This window comes from Salvelinus fontinalis, chromosome 14, assembly GCF_029448725.1.
Source record: "Salvelinus fontinalis isolate EN_2023a chromosome 14, ASM2944872v1, whole genome shotgun sequence".
Lineage (NCBI taxonomy): Eukaryota > Metazoa > Chordata > Actinopteri > Salmoniformes > Salmonidae > Salvelinus > Salvelinus fontinalis.
In genome coordinates, this window is record NC_074678.1 from 819,046 (window position 1) to 846,565 (window position 27,520).

General features: G+C 45.2%; 1 protein-coding gene across 1 annotated transcript; it reads right to left on the reverse strand.

The window, feature by feature from the left end:
• Positions 1-913: 913 nt before the first annotated feature.
• Positions 914-17,727, reverse strand: LOC129869362 (beta-1,3-galactosyltransferase 2-like). Its single transcript, XM_055943702.1, has 2 exons — positions 16,969-17,727; positions 914-3,335 (listed from the first exon to the last, which is right to left on the reverse strand). The coding sequence occupies exon 2, from the start codon at positions 2,936-2,938 to the stop codon at positions 1,637-1,639; it is 1,302 nt and encodes a 433-aa protein (XP_055799677.1). The 5' UTR covers positions 2,939-3,335; positions 16,969-17,727; the 3' UTR covers positions 914-1,636.
• Positions 17,728-27,520: the final 9,793 nt, after the last annotated feature.

The following is a 27,520-nucleotide window of genomic DNA, read 5'->3' on the forward strand; positions in this document are numbered from 1 at the left end:
TTAAAGGACGGCTGCTATAAATTGGTGCTCAGGCAGATCACAGGTATCTGTCAGGGAAAGATGTTTGTCAGATGTCTTCTGGTGCCGTACTGTACTTTCTTTACAACAGTATATAAGGTGATCAGAAGTCTGGTACTATTAGTACATCTAATTACAAAAATAATTATATTTACAAAATAATACATCTATTTATTGTTGTCCAAATGTGTGTGTTTTGTTTCAGTCAGTAAACATTGCCTGATTGATTGCATTTTATCAGCATAGATTTACGGATCAACTAATAAAAGGGGTTTAAAATGTAATGTATCGTTATTACATTGCTTTGTGAACTTTGACCTTTACTTAGAACCATAAACAAAATTACTCATATGTATGGCTAATTTAAAACCAGACGGACAGATGTGCAATGAAGTCTGCCGATTAAACAGCTCCAGCTCGCTATGCATTAATTTAAGTAGATTATTGTGTTCGTATGGGAGCTATTCCAAGTCGTCAACCAATTCAACCAGTTATGTGTGCTCTTTTAACTGCTAACCCTGAGCAGTGGAGCATGTAGACATCTAATACATAGGCTAACTATTACACGGTACAGAACATCTCCCAGTCCTGGCCCATCTAGAGTAAACACTATGAGTGAGTCTTCAGTTCGAATAAAATCTAACTGTTATGACTTGGACTTTTTCCTCCTCTCAGGGTAAGAGAATGAGAGAATAGAGTATGGCACTCATTTCTTTCTCCCTCATCAGTGTTTTCACACATCCCCCGTCGCATTCGGATCCTGGAGTGTTTTGACTGTCAAATGGATGGCGACTACGGAATGGCAAAAGAGTTGCCGTATATTGGTGAATGGAAGAGGCTGCCTTAATTAACTAAGGTGTTAGTTACCCAACATTACAAACGCAAAAGAAACCTCAAGAATTGAATACATTTAATTGTTATTTAATTCATTGCACATTTACTGAAGTGCAGACTCCTCATATTTACTCATGTAAAGCTTTAGAAAATACAATCTCAGTCATTTCCGACAGTTCTGATTCTGAGTGCTTTCACCTTGGTTGTAGATACAAATATATGGCATATTGACAGGTAAACCCTTTTAATTTGTATTTGATGATCATTCTGTAAAGTAAACATTGAAAATAAGGGCAGCATTACATGTCCACATCATAAATATATTCATTCTTTTTTTGTAGGTAGTGGTAGTAGGTATTATTAATGTGATAGATTTCTGTCTTTCCCATCCCATGTAAATACTCTTTATGTCATTAATAGTTGAAAGGTCTTTGATAGAATTGGCCCAACAGTTAAAGTGAACTACCTGTTGCATAACAAAACCCCATCAACCACTGGCCTTCTCTCTTTCGCGTTGTGCATGCTTCATATTGCACATAAACACTTCACTGCCCTTTTTAAAAAGAGTTTTCAACAGGTTTACAATACATAACATCTCTCTCAAATAAAAAAAATAGTTTTAATCGACCGTACACAATACCAAAAACACAGTGCTCTTTCCCAGGTAGTGTATAGTGCTGAGCTCTCTTTACATGCCCTTTCAAGACCCAGCCCTTCCTCTAGTCCACTTCCTTCCCATTTCCTCTTCCTGTCCAGACCCTTTCCACATGAAGTAGAGGCATCCTCACTGAGGTCTCTCTGCGTGGTACTTCCTGTGTCTATACTTCCCATTCTTCTCCTTGGCCATGTTGATGCAGGCGTTGTGCTTGTTGCTCTGCAGGTGGTTCCAGTATTTGACCAGTTCGTTGGGCTGGAACTGGTGGGAGGTGATGAGGTGGCTGTACTTACAGCTGGAGTAAGACACCCTCCAGTGGTTGAAGAGGAACTCATTGGGCGGCGGCGTGGGGTCGATGCGAAGCTTGGCCAGGCAGATGCCAACGTAAACGTCCTCCAGGTGCAGCCTCCGTATGCTCAGAGATGCCTGGTAGATCCTCTCTGCCATGTCTCCGGAGAACACGTACCCCGTCCCCGAGCAGAAGATGGGGTACCTCTCACTAGGGTACAGCTCAGGAGGCATGTACCACTTGCTGTCCTTGTTGCGGTTGGGCGCGTAGCCCCTCATCAGATAGCCAGTGAAGTAGCTCTGTCTGGGTGGGAGCTCTGGCTTCAGCAGCTTCTGGATGAGATACTCCGTGTTGACAAACATGTCACTGTCTGTCTTCATGACATAGCGCGCTTGGGGGCAGTGGCTGGCCACCCAGTTAATGCCCATCAGGGTTTTGATGGTGAGGTTGTAGTATGTGTCCTGGTAGTCCTGCTGGATGATGTCATTGTGGACCCGGCTCTCCTCCTCGATGGCGGTCTGGGTGTACGAGTCTGAGCTACGCCCCAAACCCAGCAGGAAGAGTCGGACGAAGGTCAGGCCCATGGCCACGCTCTCGTTGCCCCACGTCTGCCGGATGGCATTCCTGGCGTCTGCCTGGCCTGGCTCTGCAGCGATAAGCAGCACCAGGAACGGGGTTCTGTCTCTGCACTTGAAGGGCTGGTTGAGGATGTAGCGATAGGGCTGGGCATTGAGCCTCCCTCCCACACCCATTTCCTGCTGTAAACTGTTGTTGGCACTCATTGAGTTCTCCAGTCCCGTCACGCCCATCATGGCTCCTCCACCACCGCCACCCTCAGCCTGCTGGGAGCTGATGTTGAGATGGGGCTTGGGAGGCACGTAGCCCGTCTCCTTCCACAGGCTCCGCAGACTCAGGCTCTGGTTTGCTTCGGCCCTGGCCGTGCGGAAGCCCCTAACGGTGTAGGCCAGGGGGTTGTCCCGGGGCCCGGTCCGGCCCGGCAGCCAGTCCTGGTGGCTGAAAAAAAGGAAGAGTGTGAAGAGGAGGGCCAGGGACAGGAGGCCCGCCACGTGGGTCCGGAAGAGCGAGCGCTTCACGGTCCAGGTCATCTTGATGGGGCAGTAGTGCCAACGTCTCCACTGCATGGTGAATCGGCAGGCGGAGGGAACAGGGGGCTGCTGCTGCTCTGGATGGCACGGCGGCGGTCACATTCGATCACGTCAAACATGTGTTTGCCAATAGCCAGAGGGTTATCTGAGCTGGCAGACACGTGGGAGTGAACCTCCTGGCAGAGCTAGTACGGGATTTACTGTACAAGGCCTCCTGGCAGAGCTAGCAAGGGGATACTTGAGGCCCCTCGCTGAGCCAGCAGTGGGATTCTTGGGTCCCGTGGCAGAGCTAGGACAGTGCTGACTTTGTGGCCATGGAGGCAGGTCCCAGGCTCTTCACTGACTCTGCAGACACACCCAGGATCATGCTCCAGGTCTGGGCTCCTTCAGATCAGAGATTGGAGTCACCTCCTCAGTGGATCACCTCTCTTATCTGGGAAGAAAGAACAGAGAAACAGGCTTGGCAAATGTTCAGAATTGTCAATTGTTTAAGTTGTAGAGATCTGACTCTATTCCCATGAGGAAGCGCAAAGCTTATTTAAAATCATTCAGCTTTGATGTTGTGTTGTATCTTTGCATTTTCCATCTATTCTTAGTGATGGATGATCAAAGTCATTCAGAATGACTTGTCTATTCAAATATAAAACACCTCTGCTGCACTGCATGAGTAATGTACAGTATAATGTTATGGCATTCACCATGGTAACTGCCTTGGTTGTTGTTTATTTCTGTAAATTCCCGAGAGCAACACAACCTGACACTCAAATCTACTGGCTTGTGGAAGTGCTACCCTATATGTCTGCATACTAACCACCCTGCCTGGGGTAGATTGTTAAGGGAAGGTGTGTTAAGACAGATTGAATAATGTGAGATCTTACGTACACAATAACTATGACGACTCAACAAACTATTTTTCTTGACTCAAACTATGACGAGAATTCCAAGTGAACTTAATGGACATTTCATATGACATGACTCTCCTTTTCATCTGTTTGGTCCAATCAGAAGCACGCAGAATCTCCCATACAGTTTCCAGGCGGTCACTTCAGTCACTCGTCAATCTTTTGAACTGATGCGAAGCCAGGAAACTTTACTTTTAGCTAACCTCAACTAGAAACAATGTTTACTCTCTCTCTCTCTCTTAATTTTATGTAGGATATTTTTTCTTTGATCACGTAAGAAGCTCTATATTCGTATGTGCGCTGTTATTCATTCATCTGTGTTGTTGTTCATTCATCTGTGTTGTTGTTCATTCATCTGTGTTGTTGTTCATTCATCTGTGTTGTTATTCATTCATCTGTGTTGTTGTTCATTCATCTGTGTTGTTGTTCATTCATCTGTGTTGTTGTTCATTCATCTGTGTTGTTATTCATTCATCTGTGTTGTTGTTCATTCATCTGTGTTGTTATTCATTCATCTGTGTTGTTGTTCATTCATCTGTGTTGTTATTCATTCATCTGTGTTGTTGTTCATTCATCTGTGTTGTTATTCATTCATCTGTGTTGTTATTCATTCATCTGTGTTGTTATTCATTCATCTGTGTTGTTATTCATTCATCTGTGTTGTTATTCATTCATCTGTGTTGTCGCTCTTGCGCTGCGGTCCGCAAATGCGAGTTGGAGTTGCTTTTTTCCTATGGGAAAAACGAATGCTATTTGTTAAATATTAGGAGTGCAGTAATACTATTTTGTAAAGCTGAAATTCTCTCCTTTTCAAGGAAAACACTGTTATCTACCCCCTGGTTTTGATAGGGAGAAAATCAGATCTGTAAATTGTTTAACCTGTAGTCAAGGCTTTATTTCTAATTATGGCTGGCATGGTTACAATCTGCCACAATATCAATGCTGCTAGCAAAGGTATACAAGGGGATAGTAGGCCTAGTTGGACAACGCTATCTGAATGTGCACATGATGGAAGTTAGAGGTAGCCTAAATATGAATTATACTATTTTACTATTTTAATTATAATATTATGTGACTAAAATGGCTATGACTAAAACTAGACCAAAATTGTCCATGAGTTTTAGTCAACTGATAATAACTAAAACTAACAAAGGATTTATTACTAAAATGTGACTAAGACTAAAAGGTATTTTAAGACAAACTAAATCTAAAATAGAGGGCAAGACAACTGCAATTGCCAATAGGGTGTAGATGCTAGTGGGGAAGGCAGACAGAGGTGTGTGTGTGTGTGTGTGTGTGTGTGTGTGTGTGTGTGTGTGTGTGTGTGTGTGTGTGTGTGTGTGTGTGTGTGTGTGTGTGTGTGTGTGTGTGTGTGTGTGTGTGTGTGTGTGTGTGTGTGTGTGTGTGTTGTAACTGTTTATGGTACTGCATATGTGTAATAGGGAGTTGTATACCGTACGTGTTACTGTATACGTCTGGGTGCATGTCCGTGTGTGTAAGGTGTGGCTGTGTACTGGCAACCACCTTCTGATCATTTGAGTTGTGTTTTGCTTTACAGTCTCATACCCATATTTAAAATGGCAGTAAAACAGTAATTACTTAATAATGACCAGCTGGTTTCATTCTTTGTGAGTCATTTGAACAACCAGTGCCATGTTCCATTCGACATCAATTATGAAGAATTCTTTGAAGAACCAACTACATTGTTATTACGGTACACAATTTCTCAATATTTACCAACTAAATAACAGCTGGACTTTAAAATAAAGCCTAGCTACGCATGTATGAAAACTCCAGACAACTAGACTGATGAGGAGGGAAGGTGTAGTATGAAAACTCCAGACAGCTAGACTGGTGAGGAGGGAAGGTGAAGTATGAAAACTCCAGACAGCTAGACTGGTGAGGAGGGAAGGTGAAGTATGAAAACTCCAGACAGATAGACTGGTGAGGAGGGAAGGTGAAGTATGAAAACTCCAGACAGCTAGACTGGTAAGGAGGGAAGGTGAGGTATGAAAACTCCAGACAGTTAGACTGGTAAGGAGGGAAGGTGATGTATGAAAACTCCAGACAGCTAGACTGGTGAGGAGGGAAGGTGTAGTATGAAAACTCCAGACAGCTAGACTGGTGAGGAGGGAAGGTGAAGTATGAAAACTCCAGACAGCTAGACTGGTGAGGAGGGAAGGTGAAGTATGAAAACTCCAGACAGCTAGACTGGTGAGGAGGGAAGGTGTAGTATGAAAACTCCAGACAGCTAGACTGGTAAGGAGGGAAGGTGAGGTATGAAAACTCCAGACAGCTAGACTGGTGAGGAGGGAAGGTGATGTATGAAAACTCCAGACAGCTAGACTGGTGAGGAGGGAAGGTGAAGTATGAAAACTCCAGACAGCTAGACTGGTGAGGAGGGAAGGTGAAGTATGAAAACTCCAGACAGCTAGACTGGTAAGGAGGGAAGGTGAAGTATGAAAACTCCAGACAGCTAGACTGGTGAGGAGGGAAGGTGAAGTATGAAAACTCCAGACAGCTAGACTGGTAAGGAGGGAAGGTGAAGTATGAAAACTCCAGACAGCTAGACTGGTAAGGAGGGAAGGTGAAGTATGAAAACTCCAGACAGCTAGACTGGTGAGGAGGGAAGGTGAAGTATGAAAACTCCAGACAGCTAGACTGGTAAGGAGGGAAGGTGAAGTATGAAAACTCCAGACAGCTAGACTGGTAAGGAGGGAAGGTGAAGTATGAAAACTCCAGACAGCTAGACTGGTGAGGAGGGAAGGTGAAGTATGAAAACTCCAGACAGCTACACTGGTAAGGAGGGAAGGTGAATGCTGACATATCAACAGCCGACCTAACAAGTACCCATTGACTGCGCAGACTGTTTCAGAGGCCTAAAAAGCAGGTAAACACTAGCTATAACAAGGCAGTAAAATGATCCATATGTCTGGTATGTAAACTCCTTAGGGCTTGTGGACTGGTGATGATGGAGGTTGAATGGGATGGTAGGATGGTAGGGGGGCCTCTTGCATATCATCAGCCGGGTCTAATGCCAGAGGCGGAAGTATAAATTGCTGGTTTGCACAACATGATGCTGGCTAACACTACTCTGAGCCGCTCTGGTGAGCCTGTGCCATCAGCCCCCCACTGCTCTGCGCCTCGCCAGCCGGGGAGGAGACGCATCTGTCAAAATGAATTTTCAGGGTCCAGCAAGCAGTGCTGCTGGAGCCCCAGTCAGCCGCCAGCAATAACAGCCTTCACCCGCCATTCACCTTCCACCTCCAGCTTATCAATACCTCGCCTGCCTGCCTCTCTGCCTGCCTGGAGAGAGGCCTCCCTGCCAGCTCTCGCTCTCTCTTTGTATACACACACATACAGTACACTGACATACACACACACACACACACACACACACACATTCTCCTGCACACACGTACACACTCAAATGTGCTGACAGATACTGGCAGGAGGAGGCTTTTCTCTCCATACAATTGTGACACAAACAGCTCCGTTTCTTTCTGTCTTCCATTCGGTTTGTTTATTAGTGGTTGTTGTGTTCCGCCACATCGGGGAAAAACGGTGTGTTATTTTGTGTTATGATGTGTGATGCTGTGAGAGAGAGAGAGACAGCGAGAGACAGAGAGAGAAAACGCCAACCACACTCGTCCCAATTTTCATTTTCTTGGAGTGTTTGCCCATTCATCACGACGACTGGGTGGGATGGGTGCACGCTAACCTTTTCAGCAGAATGTGCTTACCCTGCGCAGGCAATTACAGCAGAATGAGTGGGGGCCATGGCTGGCTTTGCTTTAAAGGTTAACAGACTTTACATCAGAGCAAATCCAACGCTCCAAAGGTTTCTGTTGTCGCCTATACATGGACCTAATTATCAGGAGGCTAATGCAGAGAGCACACACATGCTGGAACAAACACACACACACACACATGCGGGATTGCACACACACACACACGCATGCACGCACACACACACACATATGCGGGAGCGCACACACGTGCACGCACACAGACTCTATCCATAGGAGAGGAGATGGTGACTTGTTGTATGTGGTACGACTACACTGTTGTCTAATCCAGTGACAATTTCACATCGTCGGATCAGGCACCAGGCAGGCATCCCTTTGAGTGGCATCCCAGTCATTCTGCTGAACGTGCCACTCCATTCATTTCATGTATTTCCTTGCCTCCCATCACAGTCACTTCCACGCTAGCCAATTAGTTACAGCGGTGCTAATTGAGGCCCCGGTTGTTCCACTGCGGTCAATAATATCAAAGACTGCATGAAAATATTAGAATCCAGCTAGTGACTGACGTGCCTCAAATCTCACCTAGCCTAATGCTAATGCTAATGCTAGCCACCATTTAATGGTGATATGGAATGAAATACCAAAGCCTACATGTCCAAATATTCTATATTTAGTCTTTATTTTGTTGGACAGCCAAACCGAGATCAAAGATTAACATTGTACACAAGTCTCCCAACTTATCAAAGTTCATAGTGCAATATGTTGACGGTGACTTATTATCAGCAATCAGGCCCCCTAAGGACTGGTGTTGGCCATCCCTGATGTATATACTGTATTCATAGCTCATCCTAATTTACCTACTACTGAACATACCATTTTCTGCCCAAATGATATACTGTCTGAACACAGCACGTATTTATATTGTGGATTCTGACACATGCTCACTGTAATGCATCTACTGTGGGTTGTTATTTCCTGATTTCTTGCCGTGATCATTTTGTGTGTGTTTTTGTGTTGTATTTGCAAGACATTCTACTGTACTGTTGGAACTAATAACACAAGACATTCTACTATACTGTTGGAGCTAGTAACACAAGACATTCTACTATACTGTAACGGGTGACGCTCTCCTCATCCTCAGATGAGGTGAGGAGAGAAGGATCCTCAGACCAAAACGCAGGCTTTGGGAAATAAGCCATCTTTATTATAAATTACGATGGCACACGAAACGAAACAAAACACTTTCCAAACTACAAAATAACAAAACGACGTTGACGAGACCTGAACATAAACTTACATAACTAAACATAAACTTACGTACAGGTAACAGACGACATCGAAACGAAAACGAAACAAACAAACGCTACAGTCCTATGTGGTACGAACATAACATACGGACACAGGAGACAATCACCCACAAACAAACAGTGAGAATGCCCTACCCAAATATGACTCTTAATTAGAGGCAAACGCAAACCACCTGCCTCTAATCAAGAGCCATACCAGGCAAACCAAAACCAACATAGAAACAGATAACATAGAATGCCCACCCAACCTCACGTCCTGACCAACTAACACACAAAACTAACATAAATAGGTCAGGAACGTGACAGTACCCCCCCCACAAGGTGCGAACTCCGGACGCACCAGCACAAAGTCTAGGGGAGGGTCTGGGTGGGCATCTAACCACGGTGGTGGCTCAGGCTCCGGGCGCGGTTCCCACCCCACCATAATCCATCCTAACTTCCTCCCTCCAAGAATGTCCACCCTCTTTTGACCCCCACAAAATCCCCTTAACAACATATCTAATAAGGACAACACCGGGACAGAGAGATAAATCAAGACAGAGGGATAGATAAGAATATAGAAGTAGATAAAGATAGAGAGGGAGATCAGGATAGAGGGGCAACTCCGGACTGAAAGGCAGCTCCGGACAGAGAGACAGCTCTGGACTGATGGGCAGTTCTGGGTATCTAGCCTTTTCAGGCTGAAGGTCAGCTCATGGCTGACTGACGAATCTCGACGCTCATGGCTGGCTGACGGCTCTCGACGCTCATGGCAGGCTGACGGCTCTCGACGCTCATGGCAGGCTGACGGCTCTCGACGCTCATGGCAGGCTGACGGCTCTCGACGCTCATGGCAGGCTGACGGCTCTCGACGCTCATGGCAGGCTGACGGCTCTCGACGCTCATGGCAGGCTGACGGCTCTCGACGCTCATGGCAGGCTGACGGCTCTCGACGCTCATGGCGCTCTGACGGCTCTGGCTGCTCATGGCGCTCTGACGGCTCTGGCTGCTCATGGCGCTCTGACGGCTCTGGCTGCTCATGGCGCTCTGACGGCTCTGGCTGCTCATGGCGCTCTGACGGCTCTGGCTGCTCATGGCGCTCTGGCGGCTCTGGCTGCTCATGGCTCGCTGGCGGCTCTGGCAGATCCTGTCTGGTTGGCGGCTCTGGCAGATCCTGTCTGGTTGGCGGCTCTGGCAGATCCTGTCTGGTTGGCGGCTCTGGCAGATCCTGTCTGGTTGGCGGCTCTGGCAGATCCTGTCTGGTTGGCGGCTCTGGCAGATCCTGTCTGGTTGGCGGCTCTGGCAGATCCTGTCTGGTTGGCGGCTCTGGCAGATCCTGTCTGGCTGACGGCTCTAGCGGCTCCTGTCTGGCTGATGGCTCTAGCGGCTCCTGTCTGGCTGACGGCTCTGTAGGCTCATGGCAGACGGGCGGCTTTGCAGGCTCATGGCAGACGGGCGGCTTTGCAGGCTCCTGGCAGACGGATGGCTCAGACGGCGCTGGGGAGACGGATGGCTCAGATGGCGCTGGGGAGACGGATGGCTCAGATGGCGCTGGGGAGACGGATGGCTCAGATGGCGCTGGGGAGACGGATGGCTCAGATGGCGCTGGGGAGACGGATGGCTCTGGCCGGATATGGCGCACTGTAGACCTGGTGCGTGGTGCCAGAACTGGAGGCACCGTGCTAATGACAAGCACCTTCCTACTAGTGCGGGGAGCAGGGACAGGGCACACTGTATTCTCAAAGCCTACTCTATCCCTGATGCGTGGTACCGGCACTGGTGACGCCGGGCTGAGGACAAGCACATCAGGATTAGTAGGGGGAGAATATACAGTGTGTACAGGGCTCTGGAGACGCACTGGTAGCTTAGTGCGTGGGGCCGGAACTGGAGGCACCGGGCTAGATACACGCACTACAGGGAGAGTGCGTGGAGGAGGAACAGGGCTCAGGATACGCACTGGTATTCTAGTGCGTAGTGTATACACTGAAGGTACTAGGCTGGGGCGGGGAGGTGGTGCCGGAAATACCGGACCGTGGAGGCGTACTGGCACTCTTGAGCATTGAGCTTGCCCAACCTTACCTGGTTGAATACCCCCGGTTGCCCGACCAGTGCGGGGAGGTGGAATAACCCGCACCGGGCTATGTAGGCGAACCGGGGAAACCATGCGTAAGGCAGGTGCCATGTATGCCGGCCCGAGGAGACGCACTGGAGACCAGACGCGTTGAGCCGGCCTCATGACACCTGGCTCAATACCCAATCTAGCCCTCCCAGTGCGGGGAGGTGGAATAACCCGCACTGGGCTATGCACTCGTACAGGAGACACCGTGCGCTCTACTGCGTAACACTGCGCCTGCCCGTACTCCCGCTCTCCACGGTAAGCCTGGGAAGTGGGCGCAGGTCTCCTACCTGCCCTTGGCCCACCACCTCCTAGCCCCCCCCCAAGAAATTTTTGGGAATTACTTACGGGCTTTTTCGGCTTCCGTGCCAGACGCGTTCCCTCATAGCTCCGGTTCCTCTCTCCGGTAGCCTCCGCTCTCCTCAGTGCCTCCAGCTGTTCCCATGGGAGGCGATCTCTACCAGCTAGGATCTCCTCCCAAGTGTAGCAACCCTTTCCATCCAAAACCTCGTCCCATGTCCATTGCTCCTTTCTCTCCTGTCCCTTACTCCGTTTCGTTTTCCCTTGCCGCTTGGTCTTAGCGTGTTGGTGGGTGATTCTGTAACGGGTGACGCTCTCCTCATCCTCAGATGAGGTGAGGAGAGAAGGATCCTCAGACCAAAACGCAGGCTTTGGGAAATAAGCCATCTTTATTATAAATTACGATGGCACACGAAACGAAACAAAACACTTTCCAAACTACAAAATAACAAAACGACGTTGACGAGACCTGAACATAAACTTACATAACTAAACATAAACTTACGTACAGGTAACAGACGACATCGAAACGAAAACGAAACAAACAAACGCTACAGTCCTATGTGGTACGAACATAACATACGGACACAGGAGACAATCACCCACAAACAAACAGTGAGAATGCCCTACCCAAATATGACTCTTAATTAGAGGCAAACGCAAACCACCTGCCTCTAATCAAGAGCCATACCAGGCAAACCAAAACCAACATAGAAACAGATAACATAGAATGCCCACCCAACCTCACGTCCTGACCAACTAACACACAAAACTAACATAAATAGGTCAGGAACGTGACATATACTGTTGGAGCTAGTAACACAAGACATTATACTGTACTGTTGGAGCTAGTAACACAAGACATTCTACTGTACTGTTGGAGCTAGTAACACAAGACATTCGACTGCACTGTTGGAGCTAGTAACACAAGACATTCTACTGTACTGTTGGAGCTAGTAACACAAGACATTCTACTATACTGTTGGAGCTAGTAACACAAGACATTCTACTATACTGTTGGAGCTAGTAACACAAGACATGTTACTGTACTGTTGGAGCTAGTAACACAAGACATTCTACTGTACTGTTGGAGCTAGTAACACAAGACATTCTACTCTACTGTTGGAGCTAGTAACACAAGACATTATACTGTACTGTTGGAGCTAGTAACACAAGACATTCTACTATACTAGTGGAGCTAGTAACACAAGACATTCTACTGTACTGTTGGAGCTAGTAACACAAGACATTTTACTCTACTGTTGGAGCTAGTAACACAAGACATTCTACTGTACTGTTGGAGCTAGTAACACAAGACATTCTACTGTACTGTTGCAGCTAGTAACACAAGACATTCGACTGCACTGTTGGAGCTAGTAACACAAGCATTTCACTGCACCTGCTATAACACTTGCAAATCTGTATACGTGACCAATAAACTTTGATTTGATAACTGCAAGCCTCGACAGAGTATCGATCGCTCTTTGTTTCATAGTTGTCATTGGCACTCTGTCAAGGCCTTCTGATATTTAATAGGGAGCTGCGTGCTGTTTGTATATAGAGGCCAAAACAAAGATGTTGGCAAAACAGAGGTCTCTGGACAGTGATGTTTTATTTGACTGTACACCAGACAGGTACTGCTGACATCTGCCCAGCTGATCATTCAACTAGACTGGGATTTGTTTTTAAGACACAAATCCTACTATTCGCAGGTACATAAACCATTACTGGGATATGTGTTTTGATAAAGCGTTCTCACGAATCTCCAATATGTGTACACGTTAAGGCCTAGATTAAATCAGATCAGAAGATAACCGGCGATAGCCGACACCCGCATTGCTGATGTCTGGGCGGTGTTGGAGCTGTCAAATCCTGTGGGCTCCTGAGTGGCGTAGCGGTCTAAGGCACTACAGTCCCTGGTTTGAATCCAGGCTGTATCACATCCGGCCGTGATTGGGAGTGCCATAGGGCGGCAAACAAATTGGCCCAGCGACGTCCGGGTTTGTCCGGGGGTAGGCCGTCATTGTAAATAAGAATTTGTTCTCAACTGACTTGCCTAGTTAAATAAAAATAAAATCCAACAAGATCTAATAGTTCCCTTTCAAAATCCGACATATTATGGATGAACGTCTATTTTTGATGCATTAATTCAGCGTTGTTACAGGGTTAAAGGTTAACAGTTTAGGTATTCATTCTGAGTGGTTAAGGTTAGGACTTTGGTTCGCCCAGTGCTGGCCAATCATTGTTCTTACCTTTTTATATCTACGTTCTCAGGAGCTTTTCAAACGTCTGGAATTCAAAGTCTATTTCTAGTGATCAGGTCAAATTGGATCACATCTCACATTCCAGTGTTCCCAACTTGTAAACAAGGCTGCATGGAATTTCTGTTCATGCGACTCCGTGCAGCCAATCGCAATGTCCACTTTAGGTATAATGCCAGGAGCTGCTTGTGGATTTGACAGCTCTAACACAGTTCCACCTTCGACACCACCAAAACAACTGCTATGCAGATGTCGGCTAAAGCGGATCTGATTTAATAGAACCCTAAGACTGTAACACAATGCTATGGCTGCATGCCCCAATAGTTTTTTTTTTTTTTTTTTTTTTTCTTGGGGGGTGGATCAGCTTAATATTGCGGAAAGAATGTTGCTTCCAATGTAATTGTCTGCATCATTTCCAATCCCCCATATTTTTTTGGGTAAATATATATATCCATTCACGTATGCATACATATACACATATATACATACACATACCTATATAGACATACATACTTTTTTTAAAGAGTATTCCTTTATTATTATTCCCCGCAAACCCTACCACCGATCCCCCAATTGGAGTAAACTGATAAACATTTCTGTTTTTACCTTCAATTTATACATCTTATACACATTTTACAGACACAGTCTACTTTATAATAGTTCTCTCTTGTTTGTTCTTAGTCCTTCCTCTATTTCTGTTGTCCATCCAGTTTGATTTACACTTGTAACTGTGCTATTTCACAATAGCTCCGCACCTATACACATTTCACAGATCCCGTATGCCCTACATTGTTTATCTTGTTATTAGTCCCACCCTTCAGCTCCACTCAACCTTTTCCATCTATCTTCCAACATCATCCATTTCGGATTTTTATTTGACATATATTTTTCAACTGTGCTGTGATGCTTCACAAAATATTTGAATCTTCCTATTCTCATAGCTTCCACGGATTGTAAATTAAAAATAAACATTTTTGCTAAAATAATTATTATATTATTGATTGATTGACTGTGGCTTTTCAAATCACCCAGTATTGCTATCTGCAGCGTGCCCCAATTGTTACATCCAGACTCATTCAGAGTCAGTCTGAGGCCCAAGCATTGAGCAGTTTGCACAGTTAGCACTAAACTTTAACACACGCTTAGGAACATGCCGTTGTTCCTAAGAATAGCTTTAATGGTCTTTCCATCCGGTGCTGGCTTCTAACAGAAATAACTAATCTACTATCCAAAGTCTTCATCTCCCTTCCTCTGTGTGTGTGTGTGTGTGTGTGTGTGTGTGTGTGTGTGTGTGTGGCTGCTCCAGAACGGGTCTAAAGGAATTAGTGAAATCTCATGCTGTACCCTCAGACTCCTTCGCTCTCACATATAAAGGCTTTGATTTTAATCTGTTGTCATGGTTATAAATAACTTAGCGGCTTGTTATTACCATCATCCTTTTAGAGCGGAACAACCTTTACAGCCATGTTCAAGTATTGTAAGCCTATTGTAAGCACTGGGCACAGACGTCAATTTAATGTCTATTCCACGTCATTTCATTGAAATGACGTGGAAATAACGTTGATTTAACCAGTGTGTGCCCAGTGGGGTGGGGTGCCCAGTGGGGTGGGGGTGGGGTGCCCAGTGGGGTGGGGGTGGGGGTGGGGTGGGGGTGGGGTGCCCAGTGGGGTGGGGTGGAGTGCCCAGTGGGGTGCCCAGTGGGGTGTATTTGAGTCTGATTGAATTTACTCAGCTTCCTTTGTAGTTTTCCATTCTGTCCTCTGTCAGTTGAGTTCTCAGGTTCCTATTAAGATATTCATTTTTTTTTCATAAACATAAGGAATGTCTTGGGAATTGCAGACTATGCTTCCTTCAGAGTGAGTATTCTTTTAATATGAGGTGCTGGTAAATGTACACCTTCACTCTCTTTCACCACTCAATGGACCTGGAGGATCTGGTGAAGACCTCTCTCTCTCTCTCTCTCTGGATAGACATGGTTGTGAATGGGTTAATGTTACTGGATAGACAGGGTTGTGAATGGGTTAATGTTACTGGATAGACAGGGTTGTGAATGGGTTAATGTTACTGGATAGACAGGGTTGTGAATGGGTTAATGTTACTGGATAGACAGGGTTGTGAATGGGTTAATGTTACGGGATAGACAGGGTTGTGAATGGGTTAATGTTACGGGATAGACAGGGTTGTGAATGGGTTAATGTTACTGGATAGACAGGGTTGTGAATGGGTTAATGTTACTGGATAGACAGGGTTGTGAATGGGTTAATGTTACGGGATAGACAGGGTTGTGAATGGGTTAATGTTACTGGATAGACAGGGTTGTGAATGGGTTAATGTTACGGGATAGACAGGGTTGTGAATGGGTTAATGTTACTGGATAGACAGGGTTGTGAATGGGTTAATGTTACGGGATAGACAGGGTTGTGAATGGGTTAATGTTACGGGATAGACAGGGTTGTGAATGGGTTAATGTTACGTGATAGACAGGGTGTTTCTACACTTCATGGCCGAGGCGCTGGTCAAATCTAGGCCAGGCCACCTGAGCATCCCTGCACACAAACCCTTATCTAATGTACTCACCACCATATCAGATGCCTGCTTATCAAATGAAATTCAGCCGTAGCAACTCAGAGGGATTTTGTGATACTGTATTAGTAGTTGTGAGTTATACAGCAAACCCTCAGAATGGGTGACGCTTGGTAAGAATTGTGTGAATAAAAGAGAATATGTGATTTGAGTTGGACTGTATGTTGGGCAATGGTATGCAGGTGAAGCTGCTGTGTTGGGCTGTGTGTGTGTCTCATCAGTTACACTGCTGTGTTGGGCTGTGTGTGTGTCCCATCAGTTACACTGCTGTGTTGGGGCTGTGTGTGTGTCTCATCAGTTACACTGCTGTGTTGGGCTGTGTGTGTGTGTGTCTTTTTCATGATGTGCTTTAAAAAGGAAATCCTATCAAAGTTTCATAGTCCAGGGGGCCGCCCCATGAAGAGCCAAACCCCATGCATTTTAAATATCCACCTCAGCAATTAGCTTTCCCGGTGCATCTGGGCTGGTGTGCCAACTTCCCAGTCAGTGGGATGGACATGATGCATGGGGTTAGAGACAGTGTTAATTGAATTGGATCAATGAGATCTACCCGGTGTGCCAGCATCAATCATTGGATCAGCCAGGTAATGTTTTTGAGAGGTCTGAAAACAACAGAGCTGTAAGCCAGGCTATGCTGAGGGAAGAGGATGGATAGATGGATGTGAGAGAGAGGGGAGGATGGATAGATGGATGTGAGAGAGAGGGGAGGATGGATAGATGGATGTGAGAGAGAGGGGAGGATGGATAGATGGATGTGAGAGAGAGAGAGAGGGGAGGATGGGACAGAGACAGGAGGATGATGGAAAGAGAAGACTGGATAGGGGGAGGTGGAGTGCCAGAGCTGATGAAACATGTAGTACTGTACATACCTCCTCCTGCAGCTGGCAGACGGACTGTGTGATTGCTGGTGCCGTCTGTCGGCACACTCGGTACGCCATCACTGTTCCTCTTCTCTGGAATCTGGGGTAATGTACTCTTCCACCCTGTCTGCCTAATGGATTATTGTTGGCGTAACATCCGTCCATCTGTCAGTGCATTCCAGAGTCTCCGTCATCTCCTCTCTTCCTCTGCGTCACCAAGCCTTTTGGTTTAGGGCTCTTTCTCTCCTCTCTTCCTCCTCCCCTTTCCTCTTCTTGATCCTTGGTCTCAGTTATGCACTACAGCCCCCCTCTCTTTTTTTCTATCTCACCAATGTTCTCTCTCTCTCTCTCTGTCTCTCTTCCTCTCCCCACTTCCCTTTTGCAATGTGTCCGAAAATAAAACGGAATCCTTCACCTTGCCTTGTGTTTTCTGTTCTTTGCTCCGGTGTGCATGTCTTCTTCTCAGGCTGCTCCGCTAAAAGAAAGCAGTAAAGAGACGGCAGAGCTGTGTTGATAGTGCTGTGGCTAGTCCCGCATGTTGCTAGGCAGTCTGACGGAGAGAGACAGAGAGGGAGGGAGCACTCAGGGTTTCTGAAAATGGCTGCAGAAGAACATGATCCTGAGTCTCGAGGAAGAAAACACTCCTCCCTCTCTCTTCCTTTCACTTTCTCTCTCCCTCTCTCTGTCCAGCTCCTGTCCTCTCCTCTCGGCTGGGCTTCGTTGTTTTGCAGCAGGAGGAGAATCAGCCGCTGTAGTATGGAGGCAGAGGAGGGGGGGGGGGGGGGGGGCAACCCACGTGACCCACTTAGAATTCACTCCCCCCTTCCCTCTGTCCTCCCCTTACCAACCCATCCCCCTTTCTCTGAGTGAAAAAAAGGGATTGAACTGTGTGGGCTTGGTGGATGGAGAGAGTGAGAAAGAGAGCTAGAGAGAAGGGCCAGTGGTTTCTGGTTTTATGATTACAGATGTGGTGTTTAGGGTTGTACAACCTTTGAGGATCTTTTAAAATATGAAAGAAATTAACTCTTTGTTTGGTTTGTTTGTTATATTCCCATATGTCCGTATGCTTCAGATGACACAGACCTAAGGGATTCAGAAAGTTCCATATGGTTATGCGTAGTACATGAGGCTAGAATCATCAGGCTAGAATCATCAGGCTAGAATCATCAGGCTAGACTCATCAGGCTAGACTCATCAGGCTAGACTCATCAGGCTAGACTCATCAGGCTAGACTCATCAGGCTAGACTCATCAGGCTAGAATCATCAGGCTAGACTCATCAGGCTAGACTCATCAGGCTAGAATCATCAGGCTAGACTCATCAGGCTAGAATAATCAGGCTAGAATCATCAGGCTAGAATCATCAGACTAGACTCATCAGGCTAGAATCATCAGGCTAGAATGCTGGAATACAAAGGGAGTTCCTGTACTGTGAGATGGACTGTTGTTCTGAGAAAGGGAGTTCCTGTACTGTGTGATGGACTGTTGTTCTGAGAAAGGGAGTTCCTGTACTGTGTGATGGACTGTTGTTCTGAGAAAGGGAGTTCCTGTACTGTGTGATGGACTGTTGTTCTGAGAAAGGGAGTTCCTGTACTCTGTAATGGACTGTTGTTCTGAGAAAGGGAGTTCCTGTACTGTGTGATGGACTGTTGTTCTGAGAAAGGGAGTTCCTGTACTGTGTGATGGACTGTTGTTCTGAGAAAGGGAGTTCCTGTACTGTGTGATGGACTGTTGTTCTGAGAAAGGGAGTTCCTGTACTGTGTGATGGACTGTTGTTCTGAGAAAGGGAGTTCCTGTACTGTGTGATGGACTGTTGTTCTGAGAAAGGGAGTTCCTGTACTGTGTGATGGACTGTTGTTCTGAGAAAGGGAGTTCCTGTACTGTGTGATGGACTGTTGTTCTGAGAAAGGGAGTTCCTGTACTGTGTGATGGACTGTTGTTCTGAGAAAGGGAGTTCCTGTACTCTGTAATGGACTGTTGTTCTGAGAAAGGGAGTTCCTGTACTGTGTGATGGACTGTTGTTCTGAGAAAGGGAGTTCCTGTACTGTGTGATGGACTGTTGTTCTGAGAAAGGGAGTTCCTGTACTGTGTGATGGACTGTTGTTCTGAGAAAGGGAGTTCCTGTACTGTGTGATGGACTGTTGTTCTGAGAAAGGGAGTTCCTGTACTGTGTGATGGACTGTTGTTCTGAGAAAGGGAGTTCCTGTACTCTGTAATGGACTGTTGTTCTGAGAAAGGGAGTTCCTGTACTGTGTGATGGACTGTTGTTCTGAGAAAGGGAGTTCCTGTACTCTGTGATGGACTGTTGTTCTGAGAAAGGGAGTTCCTGTACTGTGTGATGGACTGTTGTTCTGAGAAAGGGAGTTCCTGTACTGTGTGATGGACTGTTGTTCTGAGAAAGGGAGTTCCTGTACTGTGTGATGGACTGTTGTTCTGAGAAAGGGAGTTCCTGTACTGTGTGATGGACTGTTGTTCTGAGAAAGGGAGTTCATGTACTGTGTGATGGACTGTTGTTCTGAGAAAGGGAGTTCCTGTACTGTGTGATGGACTGTTGCTCTGAGAAAGGGAGTTCCTGTACTGTGTGATGGACTGTTGTTCTGAGAAAGGGAGTTCCTGTACTGTGTGATGGACTGTTGTTCTGAGAAAGGGAGTTCCTGTACTGTGTGATGGACTGTTGCTCTGCTATCATCACCTTTGTCTTTTCTTTTCTTTGTCACCTCTCTTCTCCTCTCTCACTTTACTCCATCAAACACCCCTGGACCCAGACAGACAGACAGACAACCTCACCAAATCAACTTCATGCGCGCCTCAATGAAGCACAACCGATCTTATTAACACTACTGTTCATGAATAAGTAAAAATTGAACACATCTTTGTTTCCTCACACACATTTCACAACTTGACAACCTAGTGAACCCTCGTTGTCTGATTCTTCACGTACAGTAACTCTGTGGTGCAGTAAAGTATTCTACTGGTCTACAGGAGAGCGGTGTGATGCAGACCCTCTCCATGTAAAGTGAGTGAGCCACCCGGAGCAGGTTTCTGCAGTGCCACTGGGCCAAAGGAACACTGGAAATATTGTAAGGTATCTCTGCGGCATGGTGGAGGGACTAAATTATTAATAGGAGGCCTCTGGTTGACAGCACTGCTTTGGAGATCATTAACTGCAGGTTGACGTTTATTGTCATGAATCTTGTCCTGGAGGCAGAATTGAGTGATGTCAATTAGATGGGCCAGCTGCAAATTCTAAATTGACTCTATTGTAAAAATTCATGAAAACAAAAATAAGCTTTTTTAAGGTTAGGGACAGGCATTAGGGTTACCAGTATGTTTAAGGTTAGGGTTAGGTTTTATGACTTTGTCGCTGTGCCAGATAGGGACTGCTCTGCAGAGCTGCCTTCAGAACAACATTCATGACAAAAAACACTAACCTGCCCAGTAGCCCTTCTACCTGGCCAGGGAGAGGGTATTTATCAGAAGAAAGCAATGCTGTGTGGGTGATTGATTGCCCCTTAGCTGCTATGTTACAGGCAGTGCCTCGGTGCATTAATATCATGTGGCATCTATTAGATAGGTGACTTCCTTGACGCGTCTGGCTTGGCTGGCCAATGGAAACAGCTAGCTTATCAACATTTTAAATTGTCATCATTAACTGTCTGCACTCGGGCATTATACTCTCACACAGGTGCTTTCTCACTTTCTTTATAGCTTGTTTCTTTCACATAAATGCTCACATAGGCTGTTGTACATTAGAAGACGTACCAACTCAGCAGATGCTATGGACACACACCAGCTTGCTGAGCAGTCACGTTCTGGTCATTGATTTGATTGATCTTATTTGGTCATTCAAATTACACATGAAGCTGCCTCAGTTGCAACCCAACATTAGGCTACATATTTAAATGTGCATTATACAGTATCTTCAATTAGCAACAGTTAATCTAGATTGAGAAAAAAAAATGTCTTTATGGAGTTGAATTCTGGACTCCCCCGCTAGCATATCTGAGGCATTGTATGAATAAACGTAGCTGCAACAGCTTTTAGATGAACTTCTTGTTTTAGTTTCTTCTTCCTCTGGAGCTCTAATCCACCTGTTTGAGCCTTGTTTCTTCCTGGGTAGAAGCAGTAATACAGTGTTTACTAACATAAGGTCAGAGGAGGTATGGCTCTTTTCAGACTATAAGGCTACCCGCTGTCAAAAAACAACAACAGCTAGTGCCAGGGACCAAATGTTATAGCTAGTTCATAGACCGATCTCAGTATAGACAAAATCTGTTCTTTTTAACGGTGAGTCTAAGTCACAACATTCCTTTTCTCTGCAAAGCAATAAGTTAAAATACAAATGGCCCCTACAATCTACAATCATAACAATCTGAAAACACCTATTCATTTGAATAAATTCCAATTTCTATGCTTTCTGTCATGGCCATTTCTCCATATCGGCGAAAGCTGAAAAGAACTGTCCAATGAAACAGCAAATAATTATGTTATTCTATCTACTTTTTAAACATTTTATACATCAACATTTTCCCCAAATGTTTGTACTTCAATTGTTGGCTTTGTTCTAATTCTCTCCAAAGTGCCTTTCTTTTTTTGGTTACTTTAGTAGACTTCACATCCATTCAGTTTGTTTCTCTCTCTCAGACATTACCTGAGGACCAAAGACCGTTAACTTGACTTCCTGCGAAGGCGTTAAAGTGGTGCAGTTGCAGATGAAATGTGACGTGTTATTACTTTCCTTGAAGAGTGCAGATTCAAAATACTGTAGCACAGCCTCAAGTATGGTGATGTCTCAGAATCTCTGTGTCCTCAGACTTATGCCTGAGATCTCAGAATCTCTGTGTCCTCAGACTTATGCCTGAGATGTCTCAGAATATCTGTGTCCTCAGACTTATGCCTGAGATGTCTCAGAATCTCTGTGTCCTCAGACTTATGCCTGAGATGTCTCAGAATCTCTGTGTCCTCAGACTTATACTGTAGATGTATAAGAATCTCTGTGTCCTCAGACTTATGCCTTAGATTCTTCATCAGAGAATGCCTTATGCCTTAGATTCTCTTATCATCACTCAGTGCCTGGGCTTACCTCCGCTGTACCCGCACCCCACCATACCCCTGTCTGCACATTATGCCCTGAATCTATTCCACCACGCCCAGAAATCTGCTCCTTTTATTCCTTGTCCCCAACGCTCTAGGCGACCAGTTTTGATAGCCTTTAGCCATACCCTCATCCTACTCCTCCTCTGTTCCTCGGGTGATGTGGAGGTAAACCCAGGCCCTGCGTGTCCCCAGGCACCCTCATTTGTTGACTTCTGTATGCAGATGCATGTCAACACCAGAAGCCTCCTCCCTAAGTTTGCTTTACTCACTGCTTTAGCACACTCCACCAACCCTGATGTCCTTGCCGTATCTGGCCACCAATTCTGAGATGTCCATACCCAGCTACAACATTTTCCATCAAGATAGAACTGCCAAAGGGGGAGGAGTTGCAATCTACTGCAGAGTTCTGTCATACTTTCCAGGTCTATACCCAAACAGTTTGAACTTCTAATTTTAAAAATGAACCTCTCCAGAAATAAGTCTCTCACTGTTGCCGCCTGCTATCGACCCCCCTCCGCTCCCAGCTGTGCCCTGGACACCATTTGTGAATTGATCGCCCCCCATCTAGCTTCAGAGTTCGTTCTGTTAGGTGACCTAAACTGGGATATGCTTAACACCCCGGCAGTCCTACAATCTAAGCTAGATGCCCTCAATCTCACACAAATCATCAAGGAACCCACCAGGTACAACCCTAAATCTATAAACATGGGCACCCTCATAGACAGTATCCTGACCAACTTTCGCTCCAAATACACCTCCGCTGTTTTCAATCAGGATCTCAACGATCACTGCCTCATTGCCTGTATCCGCTATGGGTCCGCGGTCAAACGACCACCCCTCATCACTGTCAAACGCTCCCTAAAACACTTCTGCGAGCAGGCCTTTCTAATCGACCTGGCCCGGTTATCCTGGAAGGACATCGACCTCATCCCGTCAGTCGAGGATGCCTGGTCATTCTTTAATAGTAATTTCCTCACCATCTTAGATAAGCAAAAAAATGCAGAACTAAGAACAGATATAGCGCTTGGTTCACTCCAGACCTGACTGCCCTTGACCAGCACAAAAACATCCTGTGGCAGACTGCAATAGCATCGAATAGTCCCCACGATATGCAACTGTTCAGGGAAGTCAGGAACCAATACACGCAGTCAGTCAGGAAAGCAAAGGCTAGCTTTTTCAAGCAGAAATTCGCATCCTGTAGCTCTAACTCCAAAACATTTTGTGACACTGTAAAGTCCATGGAGAACAAGAGCACCTCCTCCCAGCTGCCCACTGCACTGAGGCTAGGTAACACGGTCACCACCGATAAAATCCATGATAATCTAAAATTTCAATAAGCATTTCTCAATGGCTGGCCATGCCTTCCTCCTGGCTACTCCAACCCCGGCCAACAGCTCCGCCTCCCCCGCAGCTACTCGTCCAAGCCTCCCCAGCTTCTCCTTCACCCAAATCCAGATAGCAGATGTTCTGAAAGAGCTGCAAAACCTGGACCCGTACAAATCAGCTGGGCTAGACAATCTGGACCCTCTCTTTCTGAAACTATCCGCCGCCATTGTTGCAACCCCTATTACCAGCCTGTTCAACCTCTCTTTCGTATCGTCTGAGATTCCTAAAGATTGGAAAGCTGCCGCGGTTTAAATAAATTAAATAAATTAAAAAAATTGAGCACTGCCAGGCAGCACAAAACAAAAACAAATGTTGTAGTGCAAATTGGATTCATTTAATCAATAAATCAATGTTTATTCTTTGTCCCCAATGCTCTAGGCGACCAGTTTTGATAGCCTTTAGCCATACCCTCATCCTACTCCTCCTCTGTTCCTCGGGTGATGTGGAGGTAAACCCAGGCCCTGCGTGTCCCCAGGCACCCTCATTTGTCTGTGAAATAATACTGTGAATACAGTAATTTAGTCTTGTTGACATGTTTCTGATAGTTGCTCAATTAAATTCTTAGAAGAAATTACAATTTCAGTCTTAAGTTAAACTATGCAGAAACACCTTTCTCAAGCATAATCATAGAATAAGTGACTGGAGATTAAAAGCTTCCAGGTGTAGCCTGTGTGGATTCGGGACCAGGATTCTTTGTTGAAATTGATTGATCTATGTTATCGTAGCAAAACTAGAATGATTTCTACTGTAAGTCTAGCTTCAGCACCTATCAAACTGTTACTCTTGTCTGGGTTTTTATTTACAATATATACGCTACTATAAGATGTGTATTTCTATAGCAAGTGTGGAAAAACATATTGGATCAATCTGCTGTTAAATCTATGGAGTACGTTCAGATGTTATTCCCCTCCTCTAGCTGCCTCTCAGTCTCTGTCACATGGGACTTTTTAACATCAAGAGAAGAGACGAAAGAAGACAGACTTTATTATGCTAATAGAAAGGCATATAGGACAGAGCAAAGCATCTCCTATTGTTAGCAGGCTGCTACAATAACAAGCCCAGAACACTATTGTATGGTGGCCTCAATGTGACAAACCTTTTTCAAATTTTTCTCAAACCTTTGACTATATCGCGGAGTAAGTGAATTTGTTGATAGGAATATATGAATGGTATGTTTCGTTATTATAGACTTTCTCCTTGTCATAATGTAACATGCATAATTTCCTTACTTAAAATCATACAAATCCTTAAATATCTGTCAGAACCTTTCCGTACTTTTTTCCCCCTTATGATCCGTTTCTTCACTTCCTGTTTAGAGGAATCACAGACTCAAGCTCATTCATACCACAGTCCCCATTGCTCATTATGTTCCTGAAAAACAATATCATGGGAAAGGTACACAATGTATTATAAGTTACACTTGTCATAACACTTACAATGGCCTCACAAGTTATATTTTCAGCTCCTGTCTTCACCAGTTACCAAACACTTCAGCCCAGTCCATCTCTCTCTCTCCCATTTCTCTGTGAGACGATGAAGGAAATCCATTTCATTAGTAATTGACTTGAGAAGAAGTGCAGTGGGGGAGAACGGAGAAACGGAGCAGTGGTCTGATTGTTTGACTAACGGAGCCCTCTCAGTGGGTGTGATGGTGGCGTGATGGGTAAAACTCAGAAGTCAGCTATCACTTTGAAACATGCTGGTCCTTATCTCTGTCACAGGGCCTAATAGAGTAATGAATCAACATAAAGCCTGCCTGGGCCTCTCCTAAACGGACCGTTGCTCCTCGACGAACAGCATAGGCATAGTCCCACCAACACTGCCTTAGTAAGCATATTGTCTGGGTGGGTTTGGGGATTTGGGGAGTTCACCTACCTGAGTTTTGGCTGTAGTAGCTGTCCACACATGGCTAGACGGAATCTGACCCAGCATTTATGAAATGGATCCACGTTTGTGCCTTGAGAGTAAAATACTTTATTTCAATGTTTCAATGTTGAATGATGAAGAGATGCTTGGTGTATGGATAATAAGCAGAGGCTGGCATTGACAAGAGAACTCGCCAAATGGGTCTGCTAGGTACCCACGAATGACAAATTAAGAATTAGTCTGGTCGATGTATTCAAGTGGCAGACAGACAGCGGCTGTATTGTGCTGGGCTTATTGGGTGTCGAAAGCTTCCAATGGAAGCTATTTGGCCTTCAGTAGTTTGAAAATGTCATTTTTTCCCACATGGTGTATTAGAGTGACTCTGTTTCACAATGCAGTTATTCACCCAACCATAACGATAATCCTTTGCTACATGTAGGTCAACTGTACATCAATCGATTACTTCACTCAATGTGAAACGACACAGTGGCCTACTCTTTTAAACTGGACATTTGTGCGTCTTCATTCGTCTTTCAATAGCTCTTTCTTTTTCAAAAGCTGAAGAACATACGCACGTCTAGGTACGTTTTGCAGGTGCTAGAGTCAAAATTATATTACAGTTGATGTTGGAAGTTTACATACACTTAGGTAGGAGTCATTAAAACTCGTTTTTCAACCACTTCACAAATTTCTTGTTAACAAACTATAGTTTTGGCAAGTCGGTTAGGACATCTACTTTATGCAAGACACAAGCCATTTTTTCAACAATTGTTTACAGACAGATTATTTCACTTGTAATTCAATGAATCACAATTCCAATGGGTCAGAAGTTTACATACACTAAGTTGACTGTGCGTTTAAACAGCTTAAAAAATTCCTAGAAAATGTTGTCAAGGCTTTAGAAGATTCTGATAGGCTAATTTACATAATTTGAGTCAATTGGAGGTGTACCTGTGGTGTATTTCAAGGCCTACTTTCAAACGCAGTGCCTCTTTGCTTGACATCATGGGAAATTCAAAAGAAATCAGCCAAGACCTCAGAAAAAAAATCGTAGACCTCCACAAGTCTGGTTCATCCTTGGGAGCAATTTCCAAATGCCTGAAGGTACCACGTTCATCTGTACAAACAACAGTACGCAAGTATAAACACCATGGGACCACGCAGCCGTCATACCGCTCAGGAAGGAGACACATTCTGTCTCCTAGAGATGAACATACTTTGATGAAAAAAGTGCAAATCAATCCCAGAACAACAGCAAAGGACCTTGTGAAGATGCTGGAGGAAACAGGTACAAAAGTATCTTTATCAACAGTAAAACGAGTCTTATATCGACATAACCTGAAAGGCCGCTCAGCAAGGAAGAAGCCACTGCTCTAAATTCACCATAAAAAAGCAGACTACGTTTTTAGAGAAATGTCATCTGGTCTGATGAAGAAAAAAAAATAGAACTGTTTGGCCATAATGACCATCGTTATGTTTGGAGGAAAAAGGGGGATGCTTGCAAGCCGAAGAACACCATCCCAACTGTGAAACACGGTGTCACGCCCTGACCTTAGTTTTCTATGTTTTCTGTATTATTTTGGTCAGGTCAGGGTGTGACGAGGGTGGGTATGTGTGTTTTTGTCTTGTCTTGGGTTTTTGTTTATCTATGGGGATTTTGTATGTCTAGGTAATGTAGGTCTATGGTGGCCTGAATTGGTTCCCAATCAGAGGCAGCTGTTTATCGTTGTCTCTGATTGGGGATCCTATTTAGGTTGCCATTTTCCGTTTAGGTTTTGTGGGTTATTGTCTATGTGTAGTTGCATGTCAGTACTCGTTTGATTAGCTTCACGTTCGTTTTGTTATTTTGTTAGTTTGTTTAGTTTCCTTCGTTAATAAAAGAAGAATGTATTCAAATCTCGCTGCGCCTTGGTCTCTTCGTTACGACGAACGTGACACACGGGGGTGGCAGTTTCATGTTGTGGAGGTGCTTTGCTGCAGGAGGGACTGGTGCACTTCACAAAATAGATGGCATCATGAGGGAGAAAAATTATGTGGATATATTGAAACATCTCAAGACATCAGTCAGGAAGTTAAAGCTTGGTCACAAATGGGTCTTCCAAATGGACAATGACCCCAAGCATACTTCCAACGTTGTGGCAAAATGGATTAAGGAAAACAAAGTTAAGGTATTGGAGTGACCATCACAAAGCCCTGACCTCCATCCTATAGAA